At 46.8% G+C, this 23,118-nt stretch overlaps 1 protein-coding gene across 1 annotated transcript in view; it reads right to left on the bottom strand.

Moving 5' to 3' along the window:
• ALK (ALK receptor tyrosine kinase) overlaps window positions 1-23,118 on the bottom strand; it is a 732,834-nt gene that overhangs the window by 100,749 nt on the left and 608,967 nt on the right. Inside the window, exons 7-8 of the mRNA XM_024999478.2 lie at window positions 18,204-18,335; window positions 15,703-15,803 (exon numbers count right to left, since the gene is read on the bottom strand). Of these exons, the coding sequence (XP_024855246.1) occupies window positions 15,703-15,803; window positions 18,204-18,335 (233 nt within the window). The remainder of the gene's footprint in view (window positions 1-15,702; window positions 15,804-18,203; window positions 18,336-23,118) is intronic.

Here is a 23,118-nt window from a genome sequence, read left to right as displayed (position 1 = left end):
TATAAAAAATAAACCTTTTTGTTCATGGAGCCATTTCTTATCTATCTCAGAAATGACCTCCCACTCATCTGAAATCTTATAACTGAGGCTGGTGGGGGCATCACAGGGTATAGCTCTGCCACCTCGTCTTCCCTCCCTACCCTCAGCCCTCTTGGGCCACTAGTTCCTTCAAAGCAGGGACTGCTTTATTGACCTTGGATTCACAGTAGTTGTCAAGTGTACGCACATGACAGGCACGGATCGATGTCAAAAGGAACAAAAATGTACACATACACAGGAAAACCCTCCTCTTTACCAGGTCCTCCTCTCAGGGATGCTAACCAGCTCTGCATCCTGTGATGCTCCTTAGCATTTTCCTGCATTCCAGGGGTCAGGTTCCAGGAAAGCGGGGAGGGTCTACCCACTTCACAGCCAATGACTATAGTCAAAACTGCATACCTCTTGGCTATTCTTAGGAAACTACATTTGAAATAGATTCTGCTAGTGGTATGAGCATGTTGGTGAGGTCTAGTCCTGTCTCATAGACATTGGGTGCCACTGGCCAGTGACTGCTGAGCTTTCTCCATCTTTCTGCACTATTCACTATATTTTATGACAGTAAGCCTGGGCAAGAAAGAACTGGGCTGGCTGCCAAGAGATGGTGCTAAGGATGGCATCCTTAGCTTCTGAGGTGGTGACCCAGGATCCCTCTTGAAAAAGATGACCATTCACTCATTCAGCAAATAATTATTGCATTATCTACTCTGAACTGATTATGCATATCTTCCCTGCCTTCAAGGAGTTTATTATCTAGTGAGGAAGTCTGAATTTAAATGAATAATGGCAACTGTGCTGAATATGGCAAGGGGGAAAATAATCAGAGCCACTTGACAGTGTAGACATAAGACAGTCAAGGCACCTGACATAAGATAGTCAGGACTTGGGTTAAGATGGCCACTTGATCCAACTGTTCAGTGCTATGGATAAAGAGAGGAATTAAACTTTCATTACAGTATTACCATCTATTTAGAAAACATATATCTATAGCCAAACTCAAGCCCAGGGATGCACTGTCTGAGTTTCAGTGAAGTCTAGTTCTAGAAACAGATGCAAAAGGTTTAGAGTAAGATTGCCTCCTGGTAGCCAGTGAGCAGCTAGCAAAGCTTGTTTTTTGGCCATTTATGTTTTCATCCATTGACTATTTGGTAAGATGATGTATCCAGGCAGATGCTGTTCTTTTTCAAGATACAGGCAGTGCAGAACATATAGTCTTTCACTTAACCATCTTCACCTGTACTTTCCCCAGTGGTTCCAGATTCTGCCTCTAAGAGTCAGTCAGTGCTTTGCCACTCAGGGAGTGATCTTCAGACTGATATCATCCACGTTACCTGGGAACTTGTTAGAGATACAGAATCTTTGGCCTGACTCCAACCCTACTGCATTAAAATCTGCAGAGAAGCCTGGTACTAGAGAGTAGCCTCTAGGGTCTTGTCCTTGTGCTCCTACGACTCACCCCATTTCCTTTCTAGAAAGTACCAGAAGAATCTTTGTATCAACATTCATTCTCCAGTGGCTTGTCAGACTATCTTTGTTTCCTTGCCTGTTGACAATGGGATTACTTGGAGTTTGTGCTCCAAGGCCAACAAAAATTAACTGTATGACTTTAAGCCAACCACTTGCCCTTTCTGAATCTCTGTTTTCTTAGAGACAAACTTATGATAATAATCATATCTTCCCTGTTGGCCTTAAAAGGTGGTTATAAAGATTGAAGGAAATAAAGAACATGAAAGTAGAGCTCACACTATGGTGAATCAAATGGTTAAACAGGGGTTTTTCAACCTTTCTGGCAGATTAGAATCACCTGGAAGTTTCTTGCTCCCTCACACCTTTGTACTCCACCCCCAGAGGCTCTGACTTAATTAGCCTTTGATAGCTCCTGGGCATTGGCCACTCTTCAGATCTCTCCAGGCGATTCTAAAGTGCAGCCTAGGCTGAGACCACTGGGGAGAGCAAGCTACTTTGCGCAGGAAGCAGCCTGGCCTTCTTGGTGGGGTGTCCATTTTCATCTTGGACTTTGAGTAAGAAGCAATTCGTAAATAGCTAAAAAATGACTTATGATGTGCCCACCATCACTAAGGTAAAGAGCGTTTTTCCTGCAGTGCGGGAGGATGTATTCCTCAGCAGAGGGTCCTCACATGGCTGCTACATTACCCCTGGACAAAGACTCAGAATGACCTTGAGAGTGAGAGATTTGTGGGCTTAGAGTGAATAGGGATGATCTGAGGATGCAAACAGGACCACAACTTTCATCTTGGACGTACAGCGTAAGGTCCTCTCCAATTTCTTAGAAGGACTGGATGATTGATGTCAGTTCTTACAGAATATCTCTTATTAATTACTTGTATCTAAGGACATGACTTGGGAGAAGGCAATGGCACCCCACTCCAGTACTCTTGCCTGGAAAATCCCATGGACGGAGGAGCCTGGTAGGATGCAGTCCATGAGGTCGCTAAGAGTCGGACACGACTGAGCGACTTCACTTTCACTTTTCACTTTCATGCATTGGAGAAGGAAATGGCAACTCACTCCAGTGTTCTTGCCTGGAGAATCCCAGGGACAGGGGAGCCTGGTGGGCTGCCGTCTATGCGGTCGACAGAGTTGGACACGACTGAAGCGACTTAGCAGTAGCAGCAGCAGCAAGGACATGACTTAGTAACTGAGCATGCAACTATACAGAGGAACTATATGCGATTACCAGAACAGACTGAAGGCTCAAGACCTTTTCAAACTCTTCCATTTTCCTTATATAGTCCTAGGTTCAAAAATCCTCTTGATATCACTTTATACAGATACTCAAATCAGGTAGACTGGTTTGATCTTGCAGTCAAGTTCAGGTACCCAGAGCAGGCAAAAAGCAGTCTTGGAATTTGATCTTAGTAAGACCAACTTCTCTCTAGGTTGCCTATAGGATAAAATACTTCATCAACTGACTTTTTATTAAATATTAGAGAGCTGTACTATGGACTTGTATATATTCTGTCTCATTTTACACTCATAACGTCCCTTCCTACAGAAATTATCACACCCATTTTTTGGATGTGGAATCTAAGACCATGCACATAATGCCTGGTCACTAAGTTCATATACTGCAGACCTGGATTCCATACTATGTGCTATGCTCTTTCCACCATGTCTATAGCACTATACAAGCGTAACATATTAGGTGATACTTAAATCTTTTGGGTGTGTTATTGTGAAGGTTTTCTAGATGCTTGTTGCTCACAGTGTGGCCTATGAATCATCAGTGCTGGTGTGTCCTGGGAGGTTGTTAGAAATGCAGGTTCTCAGGCCCTACCCTAGACCTGCTGAATCAGAATTTATATTTTAACAAGGTATTATCATAGAAATAATATTGGGGAGAATAATGGAGATAGTGGATTTTAAGCCATGTACAACCTTTTTTTCTGCCTCTGCCAGAAAATTAAGTTACAAATGTGTGTGTGTCTGTGGGTATCTCAAATGTATTCACACAAATATGAGAAATGCTATACAAATCCTACATAATATTTATGGGATGTAAAACTTGTTGGAACCTGTAACAATAAAGTTTTTATCCTTTCGAGGCCCATTCTAATAGATATAGGCTATAAGTGATAGCTTTTGACTAATAAATTCTTTTACATGCTGACAGCAAATGAGACAAGTGAAGAGAGACAATGCCAGGAGCACGCCACCAGCAATTACATCTTCTGGCTCCAGCCCGCCCTTTCCAGGCCTTCCCCCTGCTCTTGGTGGGCCTGATAGACTTTCCAATTATGCACCACCAGTGTTTGTAGTTTTATTAATTAAAGTTCTGTATGTAAAGCAGGACCAGCCTTGTGGCTAGGCTTAATGCTATTTTTTCTCTCATGGCCCTTTCCTCCTCCACAGGTAATTACTGCAATTTGATGTCTAGAATATGCCCCGTGTTTGCTATGAATATCTCACGGGCAACTTCACAAGATTATCTTGAATCCGTAAAAAAATTCAGCATGGGATGGAATGTAGGCTGAAGTTAGACAAAAGAGACCCAATGGTATCCATAATGTCCATTAACATGCAGCGCTCTCAAACATAGGGAATGGTATGAGGGGGAGGTGCTATGTTTCTTTGAATTTCTAAAGGGCGGTATATATTCCAGCAGTAGATACAAGACCAAGGACAGATGCTCTAGTGTGTATTTCATTTCAACAGAAGAAGAAAACACTTTTTAACAGACTGTGACGCTCAGAGATGAGCTTGTTTCTAGCGGGTGGGATGGGTACTCCCCCAGTATTCCCCACACTGGGGGTCGTCCAGTAGTGACTGGATGGCCAGGATTGGGGACGTTGTCAAGGACATCCAAGGTTTGAATGGAGGTTAAAGCTTCTTTCTAATCTAAGGTGCCAGGGCTGTAATTCTGGGTGTGAACCTGTAATTTTAAGAGTTTTAATGTGGTCTTATTAGTTTTAACTGAGACTATTGACACTGCAAAACCCAACATTTTGTACACCATCTTCTAATTCACCTGGAAAAAATAAATACCAACTCTCTAGCTATAAATAGCCTAATGGAAAATCAACCGAACTCAGCATGAGGCAGGCCAGATGTGGATTTCTGATAACAAGCAAATAAAATATGCTGGGAAATACTTGCAATTACAGAGGCTTAAGGAATGCTGGATTCCTGGCCATGTAAGAGACTTAAAAGATTGAGATTGTTTCTGAAAACAGCACCCCACGTCTTTCCTTCTTTCTCAGGCATCACAGTGAAGCCAGAGAACACCCTGCCAGGGTCATCCACATGCCCCCTTAGTAAAAACACAGCAAGCAGTGAAGATTATATACAAAAATAATAACTGTGGGGTTCCTAGCTGGTGAAGTTACAAAGTTATGGCTATATTATTCCTTCTTTGGCCTTTTCTTTTCTAATATTTTTATAATGAACATCTATTACTTTTGATAACTAGAACAGACTCAGTGTAAAAGCATATTTTTTGAAGAATAATATTGATCTAGGAAAGAATAATATTAAGCAAAGAAAGAAGATACAAAATGCTTATATGGTATGATTTATATAAATCCTTTGTCTATCCCTCTGCTCAAATCTACATTTATCTGTCTGGACAGAAATGTACAAATACGGTGACAGGGGTTATCTTTGGAGGGTAAGGTTGTGGGCAATTTCAATTTTCTTCTTTATATTTTCCTAATATCCTACAGTGAATGTAGAGCATTTATGTAATCAGAAGAAACAATAAATACTATACTAAAAAAGGCATCAAGGGAGGATTCTGATATCACTGGAAAGTGGGAAAAGAGTGCCATCTTTCCAGCACTTTGAGGAGGATCTAGTTCTCTTGCTTGAACTGTGGGCTTTGCAAGGAAGACTAAGGGCAAGTGGGAGCTTCTGGGGAATGAGATTGGGTCATGCTGTGGCTCTGAAATCAGAAAGAACATTTCTGTCTTTACTTATGACATAATATTGAATCACAAGTTGGAATTAAGATTGCCGGGAGAAATATTAACAACCTCAGATATGTAGATGATACCACTCTAATGGCAGAAAGTGAAGAGAAACTAAAGAGCCTCTTGATGAAGGTGAAAGAGGAGAATGAAGAAGCTGGCTTGAAACTCAACATTCAAAAAAGTAAGATCATGGCATCTGGTCCAATCATTTCATGGCAAATAGAAGGGGAAAAAGTGGAAGCAAAATCATTGCAGATGGTCACTGCAGCCATGAAATTTAAAGACGTTTGCTCCTTGGAAGGAAAACTACGACCAACCTAGACAGTGTATTAAAAAGCAGAGACATCACTTTGCCGACAAAGGTCTGTACAGTCAAAGCTGTGTTTTTTCCAGTAGTTATGTATGGATGTGAGTGTTGGATCATAAAGAAGGCTGGATGCTGAAGAATTGATGCTTTTGAGGTGTGGTGCTGGAAAAGACTCCTGAGAGTCCCTTGGACAGCAAGGAGATCCAACCAGTCAATCTTAAAGGAAATAAACCCTGAATATTTATTGGAAGGACTGATGCTGAAGCTGTGAAGCTCCAATACTTAGGCCACCTGATGCAAAGAGCTGACTCATTTGAAAAGACCCTGATGCTGGGAAAGATTGAAGGCAAAAGGGGATAAGGGAGGCAGAGGATGAGATGGTTAGATAGCATCACTGACTTAATGGACGTGAATTTGAGCAAACTCTGGGAGATAGTAAAGGACAGGGAAGCCTGGTGTGCTGCAGTCTATGGGGTGACAAAGAGTTGGACACAGCTTAAGGACTGAACAACAACAACAAATCTCAGGGCCTCAGTCTTTATCTGTGAAATGGGGCTAATCATACTCTCCTTATAGAGTTGCTGGGAGACTTTAGTAAGATTATGTAAGCCCAGTACCCAACTTACCAAATACATTTATCAATGTTAGTTCCTTCCTCCTGTATTGGAAAAAGCAGGCAGGGAATAAGTTTAGAAATAAACAGCTCACACAAACAGAATAGGACAGGATGAAGGATGCTGTATTAAGATTTTCAGTCCAGTGTTTTATCTTCCGGGCCCCCTAGAGGATTATCTTTCCAATTTGTGTGAAGAAAACAATGTTTTCTTTTGAGTTACACTGTAATGAGGTGATCTTGGACAGACAGCCTCCTCTGTGCCTCAGTTTCCCTGTGGGTAATAGAGATGATGCTGAGAAATAGCTTTAGAAATCCTTATACTGGGGAACAGGATCAACTCAGTGAAATGAAATTCCTACAATCTTCATAAACAGCCATCAGAAAGAATCAGTTCTAATGAGGTGGATGAAACTGGAGCCTATTATATAGAGTGAAGTAAGCCAGAAAGAAAAACACCAATACAGTATACTAATGCATATATATGGAATTTAGAAAGATGGTAACGATAACCCTGTATGTGAGACAGCAAAAGAGACACAGATGTATTTAACAGTCTTTTGGACTCTGTGGGAGAGGGTGAGGGCAGGATGATATGGGAGAATGGTATTGAAACATGTATGTTATCACATGTGAAACAAATCGCCAGTCCAGGTTCGATGCATGATACAGGGTGCTCAGGGCTAGTGCACTGGGATGACCCAGAGGGATGGGATGGGGAGGGAGGTGGGAGGGGGGTTCAGGATGGGAAACACGTGTACACCCATGGTGGATTCATGTCAATGTATGGCCAAACAATACAATATTGTAAAGTAAAAAAATAAATGAATAAATAAAACTGTGATTAAAAAAAGAAAAAAAAGAAAGAGAATGGACTTCAGGCATCTCCAGGTGTCTGCAGGACCCATAGCCACTCAGGGAGTATATTTATTCCCTGGGAGAGTGTGCTTTCAACAGGTTGGCCCCTGTGCATCCTGGCCACATGAATGATCGCCACTAGTGGGAGCCACGAGGGTGTTTGATTAACAGATAGACTTGGAATGGGACCTAAACCGAAATCTCTGCCAAGTGCCCGGGAGGTTTTTTATTCACACCCGTGAGCCTTGACAGTAATTCTTCTATGCCTCAGTTTCATCATGTAATGTCTGAGGTATTAATTTTGAATGACTCAAAGGTATTAAATTAATTATGTCCGACTGTAATTACAATGACTGTTGATTACTTTAGCCCATTAGCATGTGTTCTGGCAGCATCAACCACATCGCAGGAAGTGGTGACAGAATGCTAGGTTCCAGCGGCTTCCCAGCTCTAGGTACTAAGGTAAGAATGATTCTGGCCCCAGATCTCAGTAGGGCCATATTTGTTGGGTCCTTGAGACTTAATGAGGAGTCACCTTGTTTGCGCTCATCCTGGACCATGGCCATGCTCACGATTGAGAGGCTGCACAATTAATTAATTAATTAGGATGAAGCAGGTTCGTTGGGCACATCCCCCCAGTGCTAATGATCGGCATTGTGCAAAATAATGCTCCCAAGCTGCCTGCATTGCTAATTGACTCAGAGGAGAAATAAGAATATAGCCTGTCTGAATTTATGTCAGCAGTGACTTCTTCACACCTATGCAGAGTAAGAAGAGGGATCATAATAATTGCTGCCATTCATAAAAGATTGAAGAGAATACAAAGAGTTTTTGCATTTTAATCTAAGTCTCGAAGCAAGTAACACAGGCATTTTTATTCCCAATTAGGGACACTGACTGACTTGAGGTCCTATGGCTCATTACATGGCAGTATTGGGACTCACGCTCAGGTGACCTGAGTCAAGTCCAATGACGTTAAGAGTGTTTGCAGGATTGGCCTAGGAGTTGGACAGACCTGTTTTGAATCCTGGTTCTGCCTCTTAATAGCAAAGGTGACTAGCAAGTTACTTAAGCTTTTGAAGTCCCAGGTTCTGCATCAGTAAATGGGGCAACAATTCCTTACAAGTCTCTTTTGGTAATGAGATAAGGCAAGTGACCTGCTTAGCACAGTGCCAGCCACACGGGAGGGGATCACTATTTTAAAAAAATACAGTAGTCCTCTTATCAGCCATTTCACTTTCTGTAGTTTCAGTTTCCCGAGGTCAAGTTCAGTCCAAAACTATTATATGGAAAATTCCAGAAAAAAACAATTCTTAAGTTTTAAATTCTATACCATTCTGAGTAGCAGATCAAAACCATGAAGACTCATGTTTTCATGAGGACAGAGGCTGACCCCCTCTGTCTCGCCTGAGACATGAATCATCTTTTTGGCCACTGTGTCCATGCTGTACACACTACCCACCTGCTAGCATAGGAAAAAATATAGGATATACAGGGTTTGGTACTATCCGTGGTTCCAGGCATCTGCTAGTGGTCTTAGAACGTATCCCCTCCTTTGATGGGAGGTGGGTACTGCACACCTTTAGTTACTTTATGGTTATTAAGGGTCCCTCCCTTGGCCCCAGACTAAGGGAAGGTTTCTTTCTCCTAGGAGTACAAAGATTTAGGGTGTCTGAGGGCTCTAGTTAAGGATTTTGGCTTGCGTTTTGTAACATAGCCGTGATTCATAAGTAACTTGGAGACCAGGACCTGTCATATTGGAAGTAAGTGTTCTTAATTTTCTGCTGAATAAACACTCTTAAAAGATCCCAGATTCCTGTGGTCTGTCTCCTGCATGGCTGGCTGGTTACATGGTGGGTTTGAGAGGAATACTTGCTGGCTCACCGCCTGAGTGAGGACCTCCAGCCAGCCATCTGTGTGTCCGTCCAGCCCAGCCAAGTACCATGCTACCTTTCTGGCCCTGTCCTGGCAGCTGCCACGCTTCTTGTCCTGAGAGTGAGGACCCTCGCTTAACTCTCCAGATTGAGGGTCATTGGATAGGGCAGGTCTAGCCTTTGATCTTGGAGTCATCACAAAAGTCAGATACTAATAGTAACAGCAGCAGTTACCTGCAATGCAGGAGCTGCTGGAGACATGGGTTCGATTCTTGGGTTGGGGAGATCCCCTGGAGGAGGAAATGGCAACCCACTCCAGTATTCTCACCTGGAGAATCCCACAGACAGAGGAACCTGGTGGGCTTTAGTCCATGGGGTTGCAAAGAGTCAGACATAGCTTAGCACACATGTATACACACAGCAGTGGAGAAGCAGAAACCACACTTATTAAACATCTACTATGTGGCCAGATACAGGCTGGGCGCTTTTCTAACTTGTCTACTTGTTTATCCCAACAGCTCTGCAGAGGACCCTGAGGCTGAGAAAAGTGAGGTGACTTGCCCAAGGTCACCCTGCTAGAAAGTGGCAGGATTCTACCAAGGACTGTGGGACCTCAAGGAGCTGCTCCAACCACCATACCACGCTGCCTTCATGATGCTCCTTTTGCCCTGGCCCCAGATGACCAGCTGGGTTCCTCTAGACACAGGAGATGTCGTGCTTGTTGGGCCGTAGGGCAGGAGGCAGGCAGCTGCCTGGGGCCACCATGCTGCTCTGACTTACTTCAGATGTCAGCGTTACCCCATGGGAGCCAGAGGGAAACTGCTTCCTGCCAGGCCCACCACGATGTCCTGGCCAGGGATGGACCACCCAGCTGGGTATTGCAGAGCTACCATGGAGTCTGTCTCTGCTTCTTCAAGGCTCCCCAAAGCAAGAAGAGGAGGGGTGCAGAGAACAGAGGGTGTGAAAACAAGCCCTGGTGAGTCTAGCTGCATTTGCTGTTGATTTAGGCAAACACTGAAGCCTGCAACTACCCAAAGATGAGAGGGATTTGCTGCTGAGTCGGTGAGCATTCTGTCACTGCAGTGGATGTCACAGTGTTAGATGAGATGGGAGTTGGATATCCAGTCCAACTCAGGTTAGTGGAGGGATCTAGGGAGGGTATTGCCCCAGTCTGCCCCTGAGCTTGGCACTGGGCCCTCACTGTTTACAAAGAGGGTCTCTACGGTCACCAAAGGTGTCTGTGCAGCATCACTTGGCCACACAGGGGCAAAGGCTGTCCTAGGTGGACTCAGCAGGAAACTGCTTGTTCCTCTACCAGTCAACACTCCGCAGAGACCGAGGGGGAGGACAGTGAATAGGAAGAGAGCAAGGGGCACTTTGCTTCCCCCAGGCGGGCACATGTTCAATGCAGAAGATGGGATGGATTCGGGACACAACAGCTTTATTCAGGATCAAGCTCACGAGGCCTCTTGAAATAGCCTCTCCTTCCTGATTTGCTAAAATAAGTGAGAGCACGTGAGGCTGGGAACAGCGCACACACAAGGCACGAATAACACCGGGCTTCGGCGGGTAAGCGGCAATGTCCCCTTGTTGCCTAGGAATTAGACCCAGTGACCAGTCCCAGCTTGAGGAGAGATGAAGCAGGTAACTAGTCTGTTACAAAATGGTTGGTATGTCTTTCCTCCCTGTCTCTGGAGATGAGGACCCCGTGGTGAGGAGGATGGGGTCTCTGGGTGAGGTGGGAGCCACGCCAGTCCTCAGGGATGCTTCCAAGGCCCACGTCAGCTCCCCGGAAGCTGAGAAGGTACCATCTGCCCCTGGCAGGGGCAGGGTAATGTGACAGAAAGAGCACAGGGCTCAAGTCATAAGACCTGAGTTTGATCCTGATTTTGTATGTTCTGGCTGTGCACATTGGGGACATTACTTTCCTGTCTTGTGGAGATGGGCTGTTCTCTTCCCTGGGCCGCCCTGCACGCACCCTGACCCAAATCACCGGCGGGGCAACCCCTGACACATAGGATCTTCTCCAGGAAGTGAGCTACATAGAATATTCTCAGCATCTTTAGCCCCTGCTTGTGAGGGTTTGGTGGGGTTGACACAGGAAGAGCCCCTCAGCTTTTGCATTTTCCCTTGCCCCAAGTCATCCTGTAGTAATTATGATTACTCTTATTTTTCTTTTCTTGACCATTCCAAGGGGGATTTTGCCATTGAATTAATAAACTGTTAAAACCCAGGGGTCTCAAAGTTCCTTTCTTCTTCCTATCTGGAAATCCTATTTGTTTACCCAAGGGGAGGGAGTGAGGCCAGACTGACTAAGCCCCATCAACAGAGCCATGACACTCACTGAGATACGGGTTTACACTGAGATGCTGGAGAACGTCTCACCAGCCAAATCCCCAGGAAAGGATGGGCTCTGTGTCCAGGAATAAGCTCCAGCAGTCTGGAAAGCCTTACAGTATCAACCAGAGAGCAATTTGCTGAAAAACTCCCTGGCTTCCTGCCACAAGAGGCTCCTTCCTAGTGAGGCTTTGCACAAAATTTAATGGACAGCAGAGGGCAATTCCAGAGGCCAAACTCCTCTCCCACCTTCCTCTGGCCATATTCATTGGTTTTAATGACTGAATGGAGGTCTCCTCCCTGTGGACTAGATAGCCCATGTCGACATGGAGGAGTCCCGCTGGTCACCTTCTGCCCTGGTCTCAGCAGCTCCCAGTCACTAATCAAAGCTTTTATCACTACAGGGCAGATGCCAGAGACAGAAAGGCCAGGTGTGTTCCAGCCCCAGGGTGTGTGTGCCTGAGTGTTTGCACATGCGTGTATGGAGAGGACAGAGGTGGCTGCAGCTTCAGCAAGGTCAGAAAACCAGTAGCCGAGAACTGGCCTGCCCTAGGGTATCAGCATAAATTAAGTGGGTCACCTCCCACTTCCTGGGTCCCTTTCATTTCTGCAGCTCATAGAAGGAAAACTACTACATTGTGGAGGGGGAAAGAGACTGAGGGAAGCCCACTTCCCCCCCTCTCCCCCCCAGGCCTTGTTCCATCCTGAGAACATGGTTTAAAATATTCTAGTCACAGCTCAGACTATTCAAATAAAATAGAATTTCAAACCACACGGGGCTTGTTGAGACATTCAGTCTGCTAGGATGTGTGAAAGGCAGGGGGAGGGGCGGAGACGGCCCCTGCCACTCTCCCGTCCTTTTTATTACCAGCAGCTGCAATGCTAGACACATCCCAGTGTGTGTCCCCACCCGGGGGACGCGAGCAGTTCTGACAGCAAGCAAGTGCATGAAAGCCACTGCAAGGCTCCCCTCCCCAGTGGCAACTTTAATTATTTGAACTGGAGCTCAGCAAAATCAAAATAAAATCTGAATGTGTTTTAAGTGGCTCCTCAGTTTCTTGCAGAGAATAGTTTGTGGGTAGGAGAGTGGGGCAGGGCTGGGCAGAGGTCTTTAAATATTCATGCCCCACATGCCACAGTGCAGAGCCATTGAAGTGGCAGCATCTGCACCAAGGCCAGGCAGTGGAGAGAGGCCCTGGTGACAGTGGCTGCAGGGATCTGGAGGGAGGAGGCCAGAGCTGGTATGCTTCTGAAATGCCCTGGAAGCTGGTTGGCACAAAGGCACACCCTGGGTATGTCTCCATCATCGGTAGGCCACTGACCTAGATCCACGTGGCTCTCAGAGTGGCTCCCACTTCTGTCTCCACCACCTCTGTTCCCCACCCCATCAGTCAATTCTAATCCCTCCTCGGACTCATCTTTCCAAAAAGGCAAGTTATATCATAATCTTTGGCACCCCAGGTAATGGAGGATAGCTCTCAGCTTGGGTTCAGAATAAATTTCGGTCACAACAGGCAAGGACACCTATGGATAGTCACTCTTAAGCTTCAGTGTGCATCCAGATCACCAATGGTGGGGCTTGAAAATGCAGATTCCTGGGCCCTTGTCAGTGATGTCATTCAGGAGGTCTGGGGTGGGGCCCAAGAATCTGCATTTGTCATATTTTCCAAGTGACTGCAACTGGAGAAACACAGACCTACTAGTAGCTTGTAGCCAGATTTTCAAGGAAATGCATTGAAGGCAAAACCAGTTTCCCTTTGGGATCCACTGATGACTGTAGTTTCTCAAGAGTATTTTGAGTTATTCGGCAATTACTTCAACTCTCTGGAGGCGTGGACCAGGACTGTTAGGGTTTAGAGAAGATGCTCAGGGGTGGGTGTCAGCTGGGAGCTCAGTGCTTCCAGCCTGTCCCCAAGGGCCTGACTCTCACCAGAGACTTCCACCCATGGCTCTATTTAGTGTCCACCTTCCTGCACCAGGGCTCCATAGCCAATGGAGGCCCCTTTAGGGTTGGAGGGAGGTTAACCTCACACAGTCCCACACAGCAATGCAACATCTGTTTCTCTGTCACCGACATTCAGCCAACCTGGGAGAAGGAAATCAACTTCCTGCCTTCTGTATTTAGGATTCGAGAGAAACAGATGGCAGGGCTTACAAACCTGGAAATGCATATTTCTATTTTGGCCATTTATTTTTCTGATGAAAACATTTCTCCAACATTGGGAATTCAAAGACCCAGCAGCCTGAGATGAATGATCTGAAACCCTGAATGTGAAATAACTGTGAGCTGAAAACGGAGTGGTCTCCCTGCCTTCCCTTCACTCCTCATGCTGAGCCAAGCTCTGGAAAAGGGCAGGAAATAGCAGAAACTGCCCAGAGCAAATGTGACTGGGGGAGTAATAAAATAGGCCAGTAAAACAAAACACCTGTTTAAGCTATTGATCAACCCAAAGGTTATTAGAGAAATGATGACGTATTAGAAAAATATCATTTTTACCTTGACATTTCTTTTTTTTTGAAATCAGGCTCACATGAAACCTAGTGAAAAATAAATTTGAAGACGAAGTGACTTTAAGGATTCCCCTTGCCTGTCAGACAGGCCAATCACCTCTCCTCATTTAGACTTCCTCTTAAGAAACTTCCCTTTCTAGGTGATGCTCTGAGACACCCGAGAAGTATCAATGATGACTGAGTAATTCCACCATTTGCAGCGGAGAGCATGGTTTCTCAAATACAATTTAACATAATGAATCTACTTATTTGTGCCCTGACTTCTTCCAGAAAGGATTTAAGGTGGCTCACAGAGATACATAAAACATACACTAGGAGAAGGTGAGGTTGATGGGGGTAGATGTCAAGTAACAATATAAAAGCGAATCAGGAGCGAGGCTGCTGCAAACTTACTGGGTAAAGACAGACTTAATTCTACCATTCTTCTGATTAAAAAACCATCACTGATATATCTTTTCCATTCTCCTTTGCTTTATGTCTGTGAGTTTTTATTTCACAAAAAGACTAGAGGGCTTGGATTTGCCTGTACAGGAAACGGCAACCCACTCCAGTATTCTTGCTGAGGAAATACCATGCACAGACTGGTATTACATGGGTAACTCTGGCGGGTTACAGTCCATGGGGTCACAAGACTCGGGATTCAGGGACTAAATCACCTCTTTCCTGCACCTCTCGTGGTCAAAGCCCCGCTTGCCGGGCACTGCTTCCAGCCTGCTCAGGGGATGTGAATGTGGTCAGTTTCACAATATCCACAGCTTGAAAGGCAACAAATTGCTCCGAGAGCACAAAGCTATTCCTGAAAGAAGCCAGGAAGGAGTTTCTCCTGTGAGTTTCCAGAAAGAGAGGACTGGCCAAATTTAAATTCAGTCCTGACTTCCTACATGTGCGTGGTACTGTCGCAATGCTGGGCCAGTGTGGAGAAGCGCAGTCTGGTTGTTGGCTAAAGTTCTCTTCCTCATCCCCCATTCTTCTTTGCATATTTATACAGGGTTTCAGACATTGTTGGTTAATCTTTGTGCTACTTACTTTGTACTAGACCGCATGACAAGCCCTTTACAAATATTAAGCTATTTAAGCTTCACCTCCCTGGGGTAGGCACTCTGAGTCTCTACTTCCAGGTGGGAAAACTGAGGCACTGAGAGATTATTAATGGATAAAACAAATTAGGCCACCAGTCAGCGGTGGAACCTGGATTGGACCCAAGTAGTTGATTCCAGAGTCCATAAGCTTACTCACTGGGCCCTCTGGGGGTCTAAGCTCATCTCCTGGTCCCTAGAGAATATGACCTTGGGCTAAGAATCCTGGCACCAGGCCCTCAGTTCCCACACTGAAGGGGTAACAGCTACGCTAACTGTCTGGGCCAGTGGCTCAAAGTGTTGATGCTTTGAAACTTTGAAATGTATTGTAAGAGACTGACATCTTAGACTGACATCTAAGGATTCTATAAAAAGTTGCTGTTACCATTGCCTCTTATGTCTTGGAAATATTTTGGAGGTTTGCTGCCATCAAAGTTCTATTGCAAATAGTTCAGTGCAGCTGAGTGTGGTGTTTAAGGTGAAATTCACTGCCATGCCATGTTGCTAACTACTGTCTGCCTAGAAGATGGTGCAAACGGTCTTCTGGTCCTCCCACAGGAGAAGAAGAAGCCTGACCATCAGTCTATTTTGTGTGTGTTCACCTGGAAGTGCCCTGAAGTGGGAGGAGCAGGCAGAGAACTAGAAGAATACCAAGACTTGCCTCACACGGAGAGTTCTTCATGGGCGCAGGAAATGTAGCGCTGGTCACTGTGGCATTTTCAGAGGTGGGGGCATCAGTGATGCTGAGCAATAGGGCGTGGCCTGGGCAGAGAGGAGAAGAGTCAAAACTGCACCATCCTTGTGCACTGAAGGGCCTTGGGGTGCAAGGTTAACGGGCCCCACACTATTCTTCTCTAGCCTCGGGACTGAAGATGCTGTTACTTCTGCTTCCAGTGGGTAAGACAGCCTGCTTATCACTGACTATGAGACTAGGCTTGTGCAGAGGTCTTCGTTCTAAACAGCCTGTGACACTCCAGCACCGTACATCTGGGTTACTGCATTCCCTGATCTCCCATGGCCACCAGCTTTCGCTCATAGCCCGGGAGCAGCCTGAAGCACGCTGGACTTCCCCAGGTCCACCCTGCCCCCCATTTCCAGTCATGCCCGTGCTTTGCCCTCCAGTGGTCTCAGAACCTTCACTATCTACTCCCCTCTCCGGAGCTCAGGTCAGCCTGTGCCCCATCCCCTGACCAGGAAGACTCATTTATTCTTTTCTAAGCACTGACCTGCCAGAAAACCTGGCAGAACATGAGCCTCAGTCCAATGTGGTGGTGGGAAGGAGCATCTGCAAATGTCCAGGAGTGCTTGCCGATGTTTGGTGCTGTGGAGGTGGGGGACAGAGTGAGCCCAGGGCGCTCACTTTCAGGGGGCTCACAGAGCCCCAGATGGGACTCTAGTTATTCATTTCTGTGTTTCTCTATCTCATAGCAAAATGTTTATAAAGTTACTAACAAGTAACAAATTCAGATGGGTCCAGAGGAAAGTAACTAGACCAGGCCAGAAATCTTGGAAAACACCCTCCCACCCTTGAGGAAAAATCAAATGGCCAGGGTTATGTGACCAGGGAGGGAAAAGACCTGTGGTAGAAAGGTCATAATGGTTGTCTTCAAATATCTGAAGGGCTGCCTCTGTGGGAGAGGGCACAGTTCAGTTCTGTGGGGCTCCAGGAGATGGAAATCATGGTCACTGAGAAGAATTTACAGAGGGGTGGGGCTCATCTCCAGGTAAGGGAACGGATGTGTGACTCTGAGCTGTTAAGCAACAAAAAGGGCTGCTTTTGGAGGCAGGGAGAGACCTGTCACAAGAGGTATTCAACAGGGCTGGACACATTTGCTATGGGTGCTGTCGGGGACCATCAGAGCAGAGACGAAGATCACGTCTCACGTCGGGCTGTGAGCTGTTTGTCTTCTCTGCTCCTGAAGACCAGGCACTGGGCATGAGGCAGTGCAGTGAGAAGGCTGGAGGAGAAGTGAGAGCTTTTGGCCTCCACATCTGGGGAGGGCCCTGCAGACTCCCCCATGGTCCAGTAACTCAGCCTCCCTCCCAGCCGGGCCCAAAGCCAGCTCACTAGATGCAGCCGGCTCTGGGGACCACGGACAGAACTGCAGGGCTGCTGAGATCCTCAGTGGTAGATTTGGACCTTGTCCTCTCTCATACTTTTTACTATTAATTCTTAAAGGAAGCTGTAGGACGCACAAGCTTTGCTTGGAAAGAGAGGAATTTTGGTACAAGGGACTTCAGCTGGAGCAGGTAAACACAGGGGAGGGGGGAGAGACCCCCTCCATCCTACAGAAAGCTGGGGCCCCCAGGCCTGCTAGGCCTATCCACGGTGCACAGGCCAAGGAGAGGCCCATGACTGGATGGTGTGGCCTCTCTAGGGGCCCAGCTCTGGGAGCTACACTGGCCGCACAGACCACCTCTGACCCATGTCCAGGCCAGCACTTCCAGGTGTGGAGTCAGCCCAGTGTGGGTGGCATCTCTTGGGTATGTGGAGACCCCATGCCCCCCTGGCAGTCAAGCAGGGCCTGTGAGAAGATGAGCTACAATGTGAGAAGGGTGGGAGTTGCCAGTTTCAGCCGGATATAGTGGTAGGGTTTGGCTGAAGAATTTGGGCCCCAGGGAATGATCTAGATAAGCAAAGTTCCTAGGCACAATCCTGGGGCAAATGGCAGGAGGACCTCCCTGAGTCCCAGTCTCCCACGTCATAAAGTCTCCCACCTCTCTGCAGGATGGAGGGGGTCTCTCTCCCCTCCCCTCTGCTCCCCTGTGTTTACTTGCTCCAGCTGGAGTCCCTTGTACAAAATTCCTCTCTTTCCAAGCAAAGATTGTGCAATAAGGAAAAAGAACAGTTTTCCTTATTTCTCAGTGAGTTCTGTGCCTAATACACAGCAGGTTTCAATAAACTTGTCAAATTATTATTATTGTTATTGTTGTTCTTATTTTTTAGCTAATCTTTTATCAAAATTCTCATTTTAAGGATCAAAGGATCAAAAGGTAACGTCAGCCTTGGCTTGATTTAATCACTCTAATGCCCAAGGAGGTCTGAAGAAATTGTGTGGGCGTACCCCAGGGCAGAGGCAGGGAGGTCCAGTGGCTCAGGGTGGTGCCCCATTTCTGTCGTGTGGCCAGGTAGGGACCAGGGAAGGGAAGAGAGGGTGGTACCTTGGTGGTCTTGGAACCGGGCATCCTTTAGGGTCCGGACTTGCCATTGGGTTGTGTGGGGTGATGGTGAGCTTTGGGTCCAGCCGCAGAAGCCGTCCTCGAAGTCGCAGTAAAAACCAGCAGGGAGTTTACCTGCAGGGAGAGCACAGGGGCATGGTCATTGCCGGGACTGCTAAACCCAAATCATCAAGTAAAATTACCCAGGCATGACCATTCTCTTTAATAACAGCTCCCTAACCAGACCCACAATGTCTAATGCTGCTCATAGTGAAGAGAAGCCTAATCTCTAACTTGTACGTGTGCTGGTTTCCTGTTTTCTGATCTTCTGAAAATAATAACTTCACAGCATGGGGTATTGTTAACCCAGCTTTATATATGAGAAAGCAGAGGCTCAGCGATGTTAAGCAACTTGACCAAGGTCACAGAGTAACCCAGCTGGGATTTGAACCCAGCTCTTCTGCCTTATTTGGAGAAGGCAATGGCAACCCACTCCAGTACTCTTGCCTGGAAAATCCCATGGATGGAGGAGCCTGGTAGGCTGCAGTCCATGGGGTCTCGAAGAGTCGGACACGACTGAGTGACCTCACTTTCACGCATTGGAGAAGGAAATGGCACCTCACTCCAGTGTTCTTGCCTGGAAAATCCCAAGGACAGCGGAGCCTGGTGGGCTGCTGTCTATGGGGTCACACAGAGTCGGACATGACTGAAGTGACTTAGCAGCAGCAGCAGCTTCTGCTTTATTTATTTATTTTTGGCTATGTTGGGTCCTTGCTGCTGCGCACAGGCTTTCTCTAATTGTGGAGAGCAGGGGTTACTCCTCGTTGTAGTGGTTGGGTTTCTTATTGTGGTGGCTTCTTCTGTTGCCGAGTGCAGGCTAGAGGGCATACGGGCTTCAGTAATTGCAGCACACAGGCTCACTTGCCCCACAGCATGTGGGATCTTCCTGGACCAGGAATCAAACCTGTGTCCCTGGCAGTGGCAGGTGGATTCTTAACCCCCAGATCACCAGGGAAGTCCCTCTTCTGCTTTTAAATTCTGTGCTCCTCACACAGAGCCACCATGAACAGGACCCTAGAAAAGCCAGTGTGTGTATATATATATCACTGAAGTACATTTCCAGTGATCGGCACAATTGATAAGACTGTGGTGGTGGCAGTGGTGGTGTTGGTTGGGAGGTGGTTGCTTTGGGTCCCTCAAATCACCTCTGTCTGCAGAGACACACACTGCTCAACGCTATCTGTTTGTTTCCCAGTCCCCTTGCAGTTAAGTGAAGGCCCATGGCTGGTTCTGGCCAATGACATGTGAGTGGAAGTGATGTGCATCTCCTCTGGAGTGAGGCTGTGAAAAGCCCTGGTGTAGATTTCAGTCTCTCTCTTCTCCTGCTGAAGTGACTGAGGAGAATTCTCGTTCCTGGGAGCGCTGCTGCAGGAAGATGGCGCTTCTGCCAGCAGGAGAGATCCTGTGGGGTAGGGGCCCCTCCCCCCAACCCTCAGTGGACAGGAAGAACCGTAAATGTTATGTTAAGCCACTGGAATCTGGGGATGGTTTATTACTGCAGCATAACCTAGCCTATCCTGACTAAGCAACCCCAGCCCCTGGGGCCTCTTTATATCATCTGTTGGCTCAGCATAAACGGTCCTGTTAGCACTTCTCTCCTTATCAGCCCGACCTCAGGTCCCATTAAATAGGCCACCGTCAGTTCTAGAGACCATATATTTCCCCACGGCCCACAGAGAAGGACAGGAACAGAGGGGTAGAGAGAGCTCCCTTGCTTCAGCTCGCTCATAGAATGGCTGGAAGCCTCTCAGCCCTGAGGAGTTAGTGGGTTTTCCAGACTACCCTGATGGTGCCCAACAGCCCCGGCCAGGCCTGTCTCCACACGGGAGCTCTCGAGCAGGGACCAGCACCTCCAGTGTCCTTTCTTTGTCTCAGCCTTCTTGGCAGCAGCAGGCTGACAACGAGGGCCCTAACACTTCCTGGCTGTGACAGCACCTTAGTGAATTATTACTCATTTCCCCCTGATTCTCTGTGCATTTCACACAGAGGCAGAATTATAAATTAAAACAGGCTGTCACTGACTCTGAGCATCTCTTCCCATTTATACCCCCCTGAAGAAACCATCCCCACCCCCAGCCCCACATGTTCCTCTGATTAAAAATCCAAAAGCAAAGGAGATCTTTCTATTTTATTTTTTATGCCCCCCTCAAGGAATTTCACATTCATTTCTTTAGCAAAAACTAACTGGTAGCTGGAAGCGACCTTCCAGAAAACGTCCTTCACACATGTGCTTAAACCAAGACCACAATGGAAAATTCCAGCAGGCAACGACAAGCTTCAGGTAGAAGGAAGGCACAGGGCTGAGCTGGGTCCTGCACAGCGTATCGCCCCCTCCTCACCCTTCCAGGAAGTGGAGGCAGAGAACTTAGCCTGACTTATCGGTGTTGGTGCCTCATCAGTACCGGACACCTGCGCTCTGGTCCTAACTTCTCTGCTTTCTGCAGGTGACTTCAGATAAGTCACTTCCTTCCTCAGATCCCTCATCTGTAAAGTGGGGTAAGGTAGTGCATATTTCACAGGGCTGTTTTGAGGACAATGTAAGAGAGAGAGTATGGAAACATTCTGTAACCACAGCAGTAGTGGCATTATGAATCATCATTCATATCTAGGCAGGGAAACTCAACATCTGAAACTGCCAACACTGCCCTAGGGGCCAGAGATGAGTCCCTCAGCTCCTCTCTGGAAACGCCTGGGCCTTCCACTGAGACAGGAATGAGGAAAGCCATTGGCATTCTCCACCTTCTGGAAGCCCATTCTTGTCCTAACTTGACATAGGATCCAGGGTGAGCTGAGGTCAGAAGCCCCTTTCTTTTTGGATGATTGAATAAAGAGAGACGAGATAGGCCAAAATAGGTCAAAGGGCAACTTATGTGACAACGAAAACCTTGAAGGGTGGGCAGGGGTGCTGAGAGGATTTCTACCGCTGTAAGAACATCAGAGCATGTGCTCAGCAAGGAGCCAGTCCTGAGGAAGATGGTGGGATGGTTGCCAGCATCAAGCCCTTGGCGGATCAGGCCGGGGCGGGGAAATTGCTGCTAAGACCATTGTTGAGCAGTGTTAGCACCCCGTGTTGGATCTAAGGTGTTATGTTACCTCATCCATCTCAAGCACCTACTCAGTGCCTAGCATGTTGCAGGGCCTCAATACTCATTTGTTGAATGAAATGGGAGTTGGTCAATCTCAGGGTCGGGAAGGAGGAAATGACAACCCACTCCAGTATTCTTGCCCAGAGAATCCCATGGACAGAGGAGCCTGGCAGGCTATAGTCCATGAGGTTGCAAAGACTGAGGACACGATTGAGTGCTGACACTTTCACTTTCTTCAGTCCCCTAACTCTCTGCCACTTAGAATGTGGTCCAGGAGCCAGCCACACCTGCATCACCAGTGAAACTGTTAGCTGTGCAGAATCTCAGGTCTCCCCTCCCTTCCCCCACCTACTGAATCAGAATTTGTACTTTTAATGCTCTTCACATGACTCCCAGACACCTTAATGTCTGAAAGGCACTGCTGTAAGCCACCTTCTTCTTGGGCTGCAGCCAGGTACTTCGCTGGCTGGATGGCCAAATCAGCTATGTGTGGGTCAGTCAGTCCCACAATATTCGGCAATTATGACACCTGATTCCACTCTAAGAGAGACAAATTGGTCGGGTCACAGAGATGTGACCTCAGAAGCAGCTGCAGGAGCTGCCAAGTATAAACTCCAGGCCAAACGACACTACTTCTTTTCCTTCCTGGGTGACAACTCTGTTAATATTTTTGATAAATATGTGTTATACATTTCTTTGAAAATATAGAGTCATGGGAAAAATGCTAGAAGAAATACATCAAAATATTATGGTTATCTCTGAATGTCTGAGAGGGAGGATTATGGGAGTTATTTCCTCCCGTGTACTTTTTGATTTTCCAAATATTTTACAACCAACATGTTTTATTTTACAATAAAGAAATAAACCTAAAAAAAAAAAAAAAACCAAACAAACTGTTTTCGCCTGACGGGAAGAGTATCCCAATAAACAGAGGAGATTATTGAGTACGTGGAGGGGGAGTGAGCTGCCTGCAACACTGAGCGAATCCACGACCCACCCAAGGAATGAAGGGGGGCAGCCTGAGGGACACTGCATGCCTTCAAGGCCATTGCTCAGGACACAGAGGGAACCTTGAAGACACCCTTCAATGGGTCACAGCATTCGGGGATGTAGACATAAACTGGCTATGTTTAATTAGAAAAAGGTGTGTGGTATATGCAGAGAAGGCAATGGCAACCCACTCCAGTACTCCACTCCAGTACTCTTGCCTGGAAAATCCCATGGGCAGAGGAGCCTGGTAGGCTGCTGTCCATGGCGTCGCTAAGAGTCGGACACGACTGAGTGACTTCACTTTCACTTTTCACTTTCATGCATTGGAGAAGGCAATGGCAACCCACTCCAGCGTTCTTGCCTGGAGAATCCCAGGGATGGGGGAGCCTGGTGGGCTGCCATCTATGTGGTCGCACAGAGTCGGACACTGAAGCGACTTAGCAGCAGCAGCAGCAGTATGGTGTATGGTGGTGGGCTTGGAGGATGGGATGTGAATGGACACGTTCCTGATTGGATGGAGAAGTGCCACCTCCATTTCAGGTCCCCAACTCGTCTCAGTCAGAAATGCCCCTCAAGCTTGAGCCTGATAATCTGAATGAAGCTTAGTGTGAGTGTGGGGAAAGTGTAGGGAGTTGAGGCTGGGAGTTGCCAGGATACAACCTACTTTTTCCCTCTGAATTTCAACCATGGTTGAACACCCTGGCTTAAGTTTAGTGACCCTCATGGGGACATCCCCAACAATCTTAAATGACTACTGCTCAGAGAATATGTTCCAACAGGTT

This window comes from Bos taurus, chromosome 11 (genome assembly GCF_002263795.3).
Source record: "Bos taurus isolate L1 Dominette 01449 registration number 42190680 breed Hereford chromosome 11, ARS-UCD2.0, whole genome shotgun sequence".
Classification (NCBI taxonomy): domain Eukaryota; kingdom Metazoa; phylum Chordata; class Mammalia; order Artiodactyla; family Bovidae; genus Bos; species Bos taurus.
This window is presented reverse-complemented; position numbering and strand designations above follow the sequence as displayed.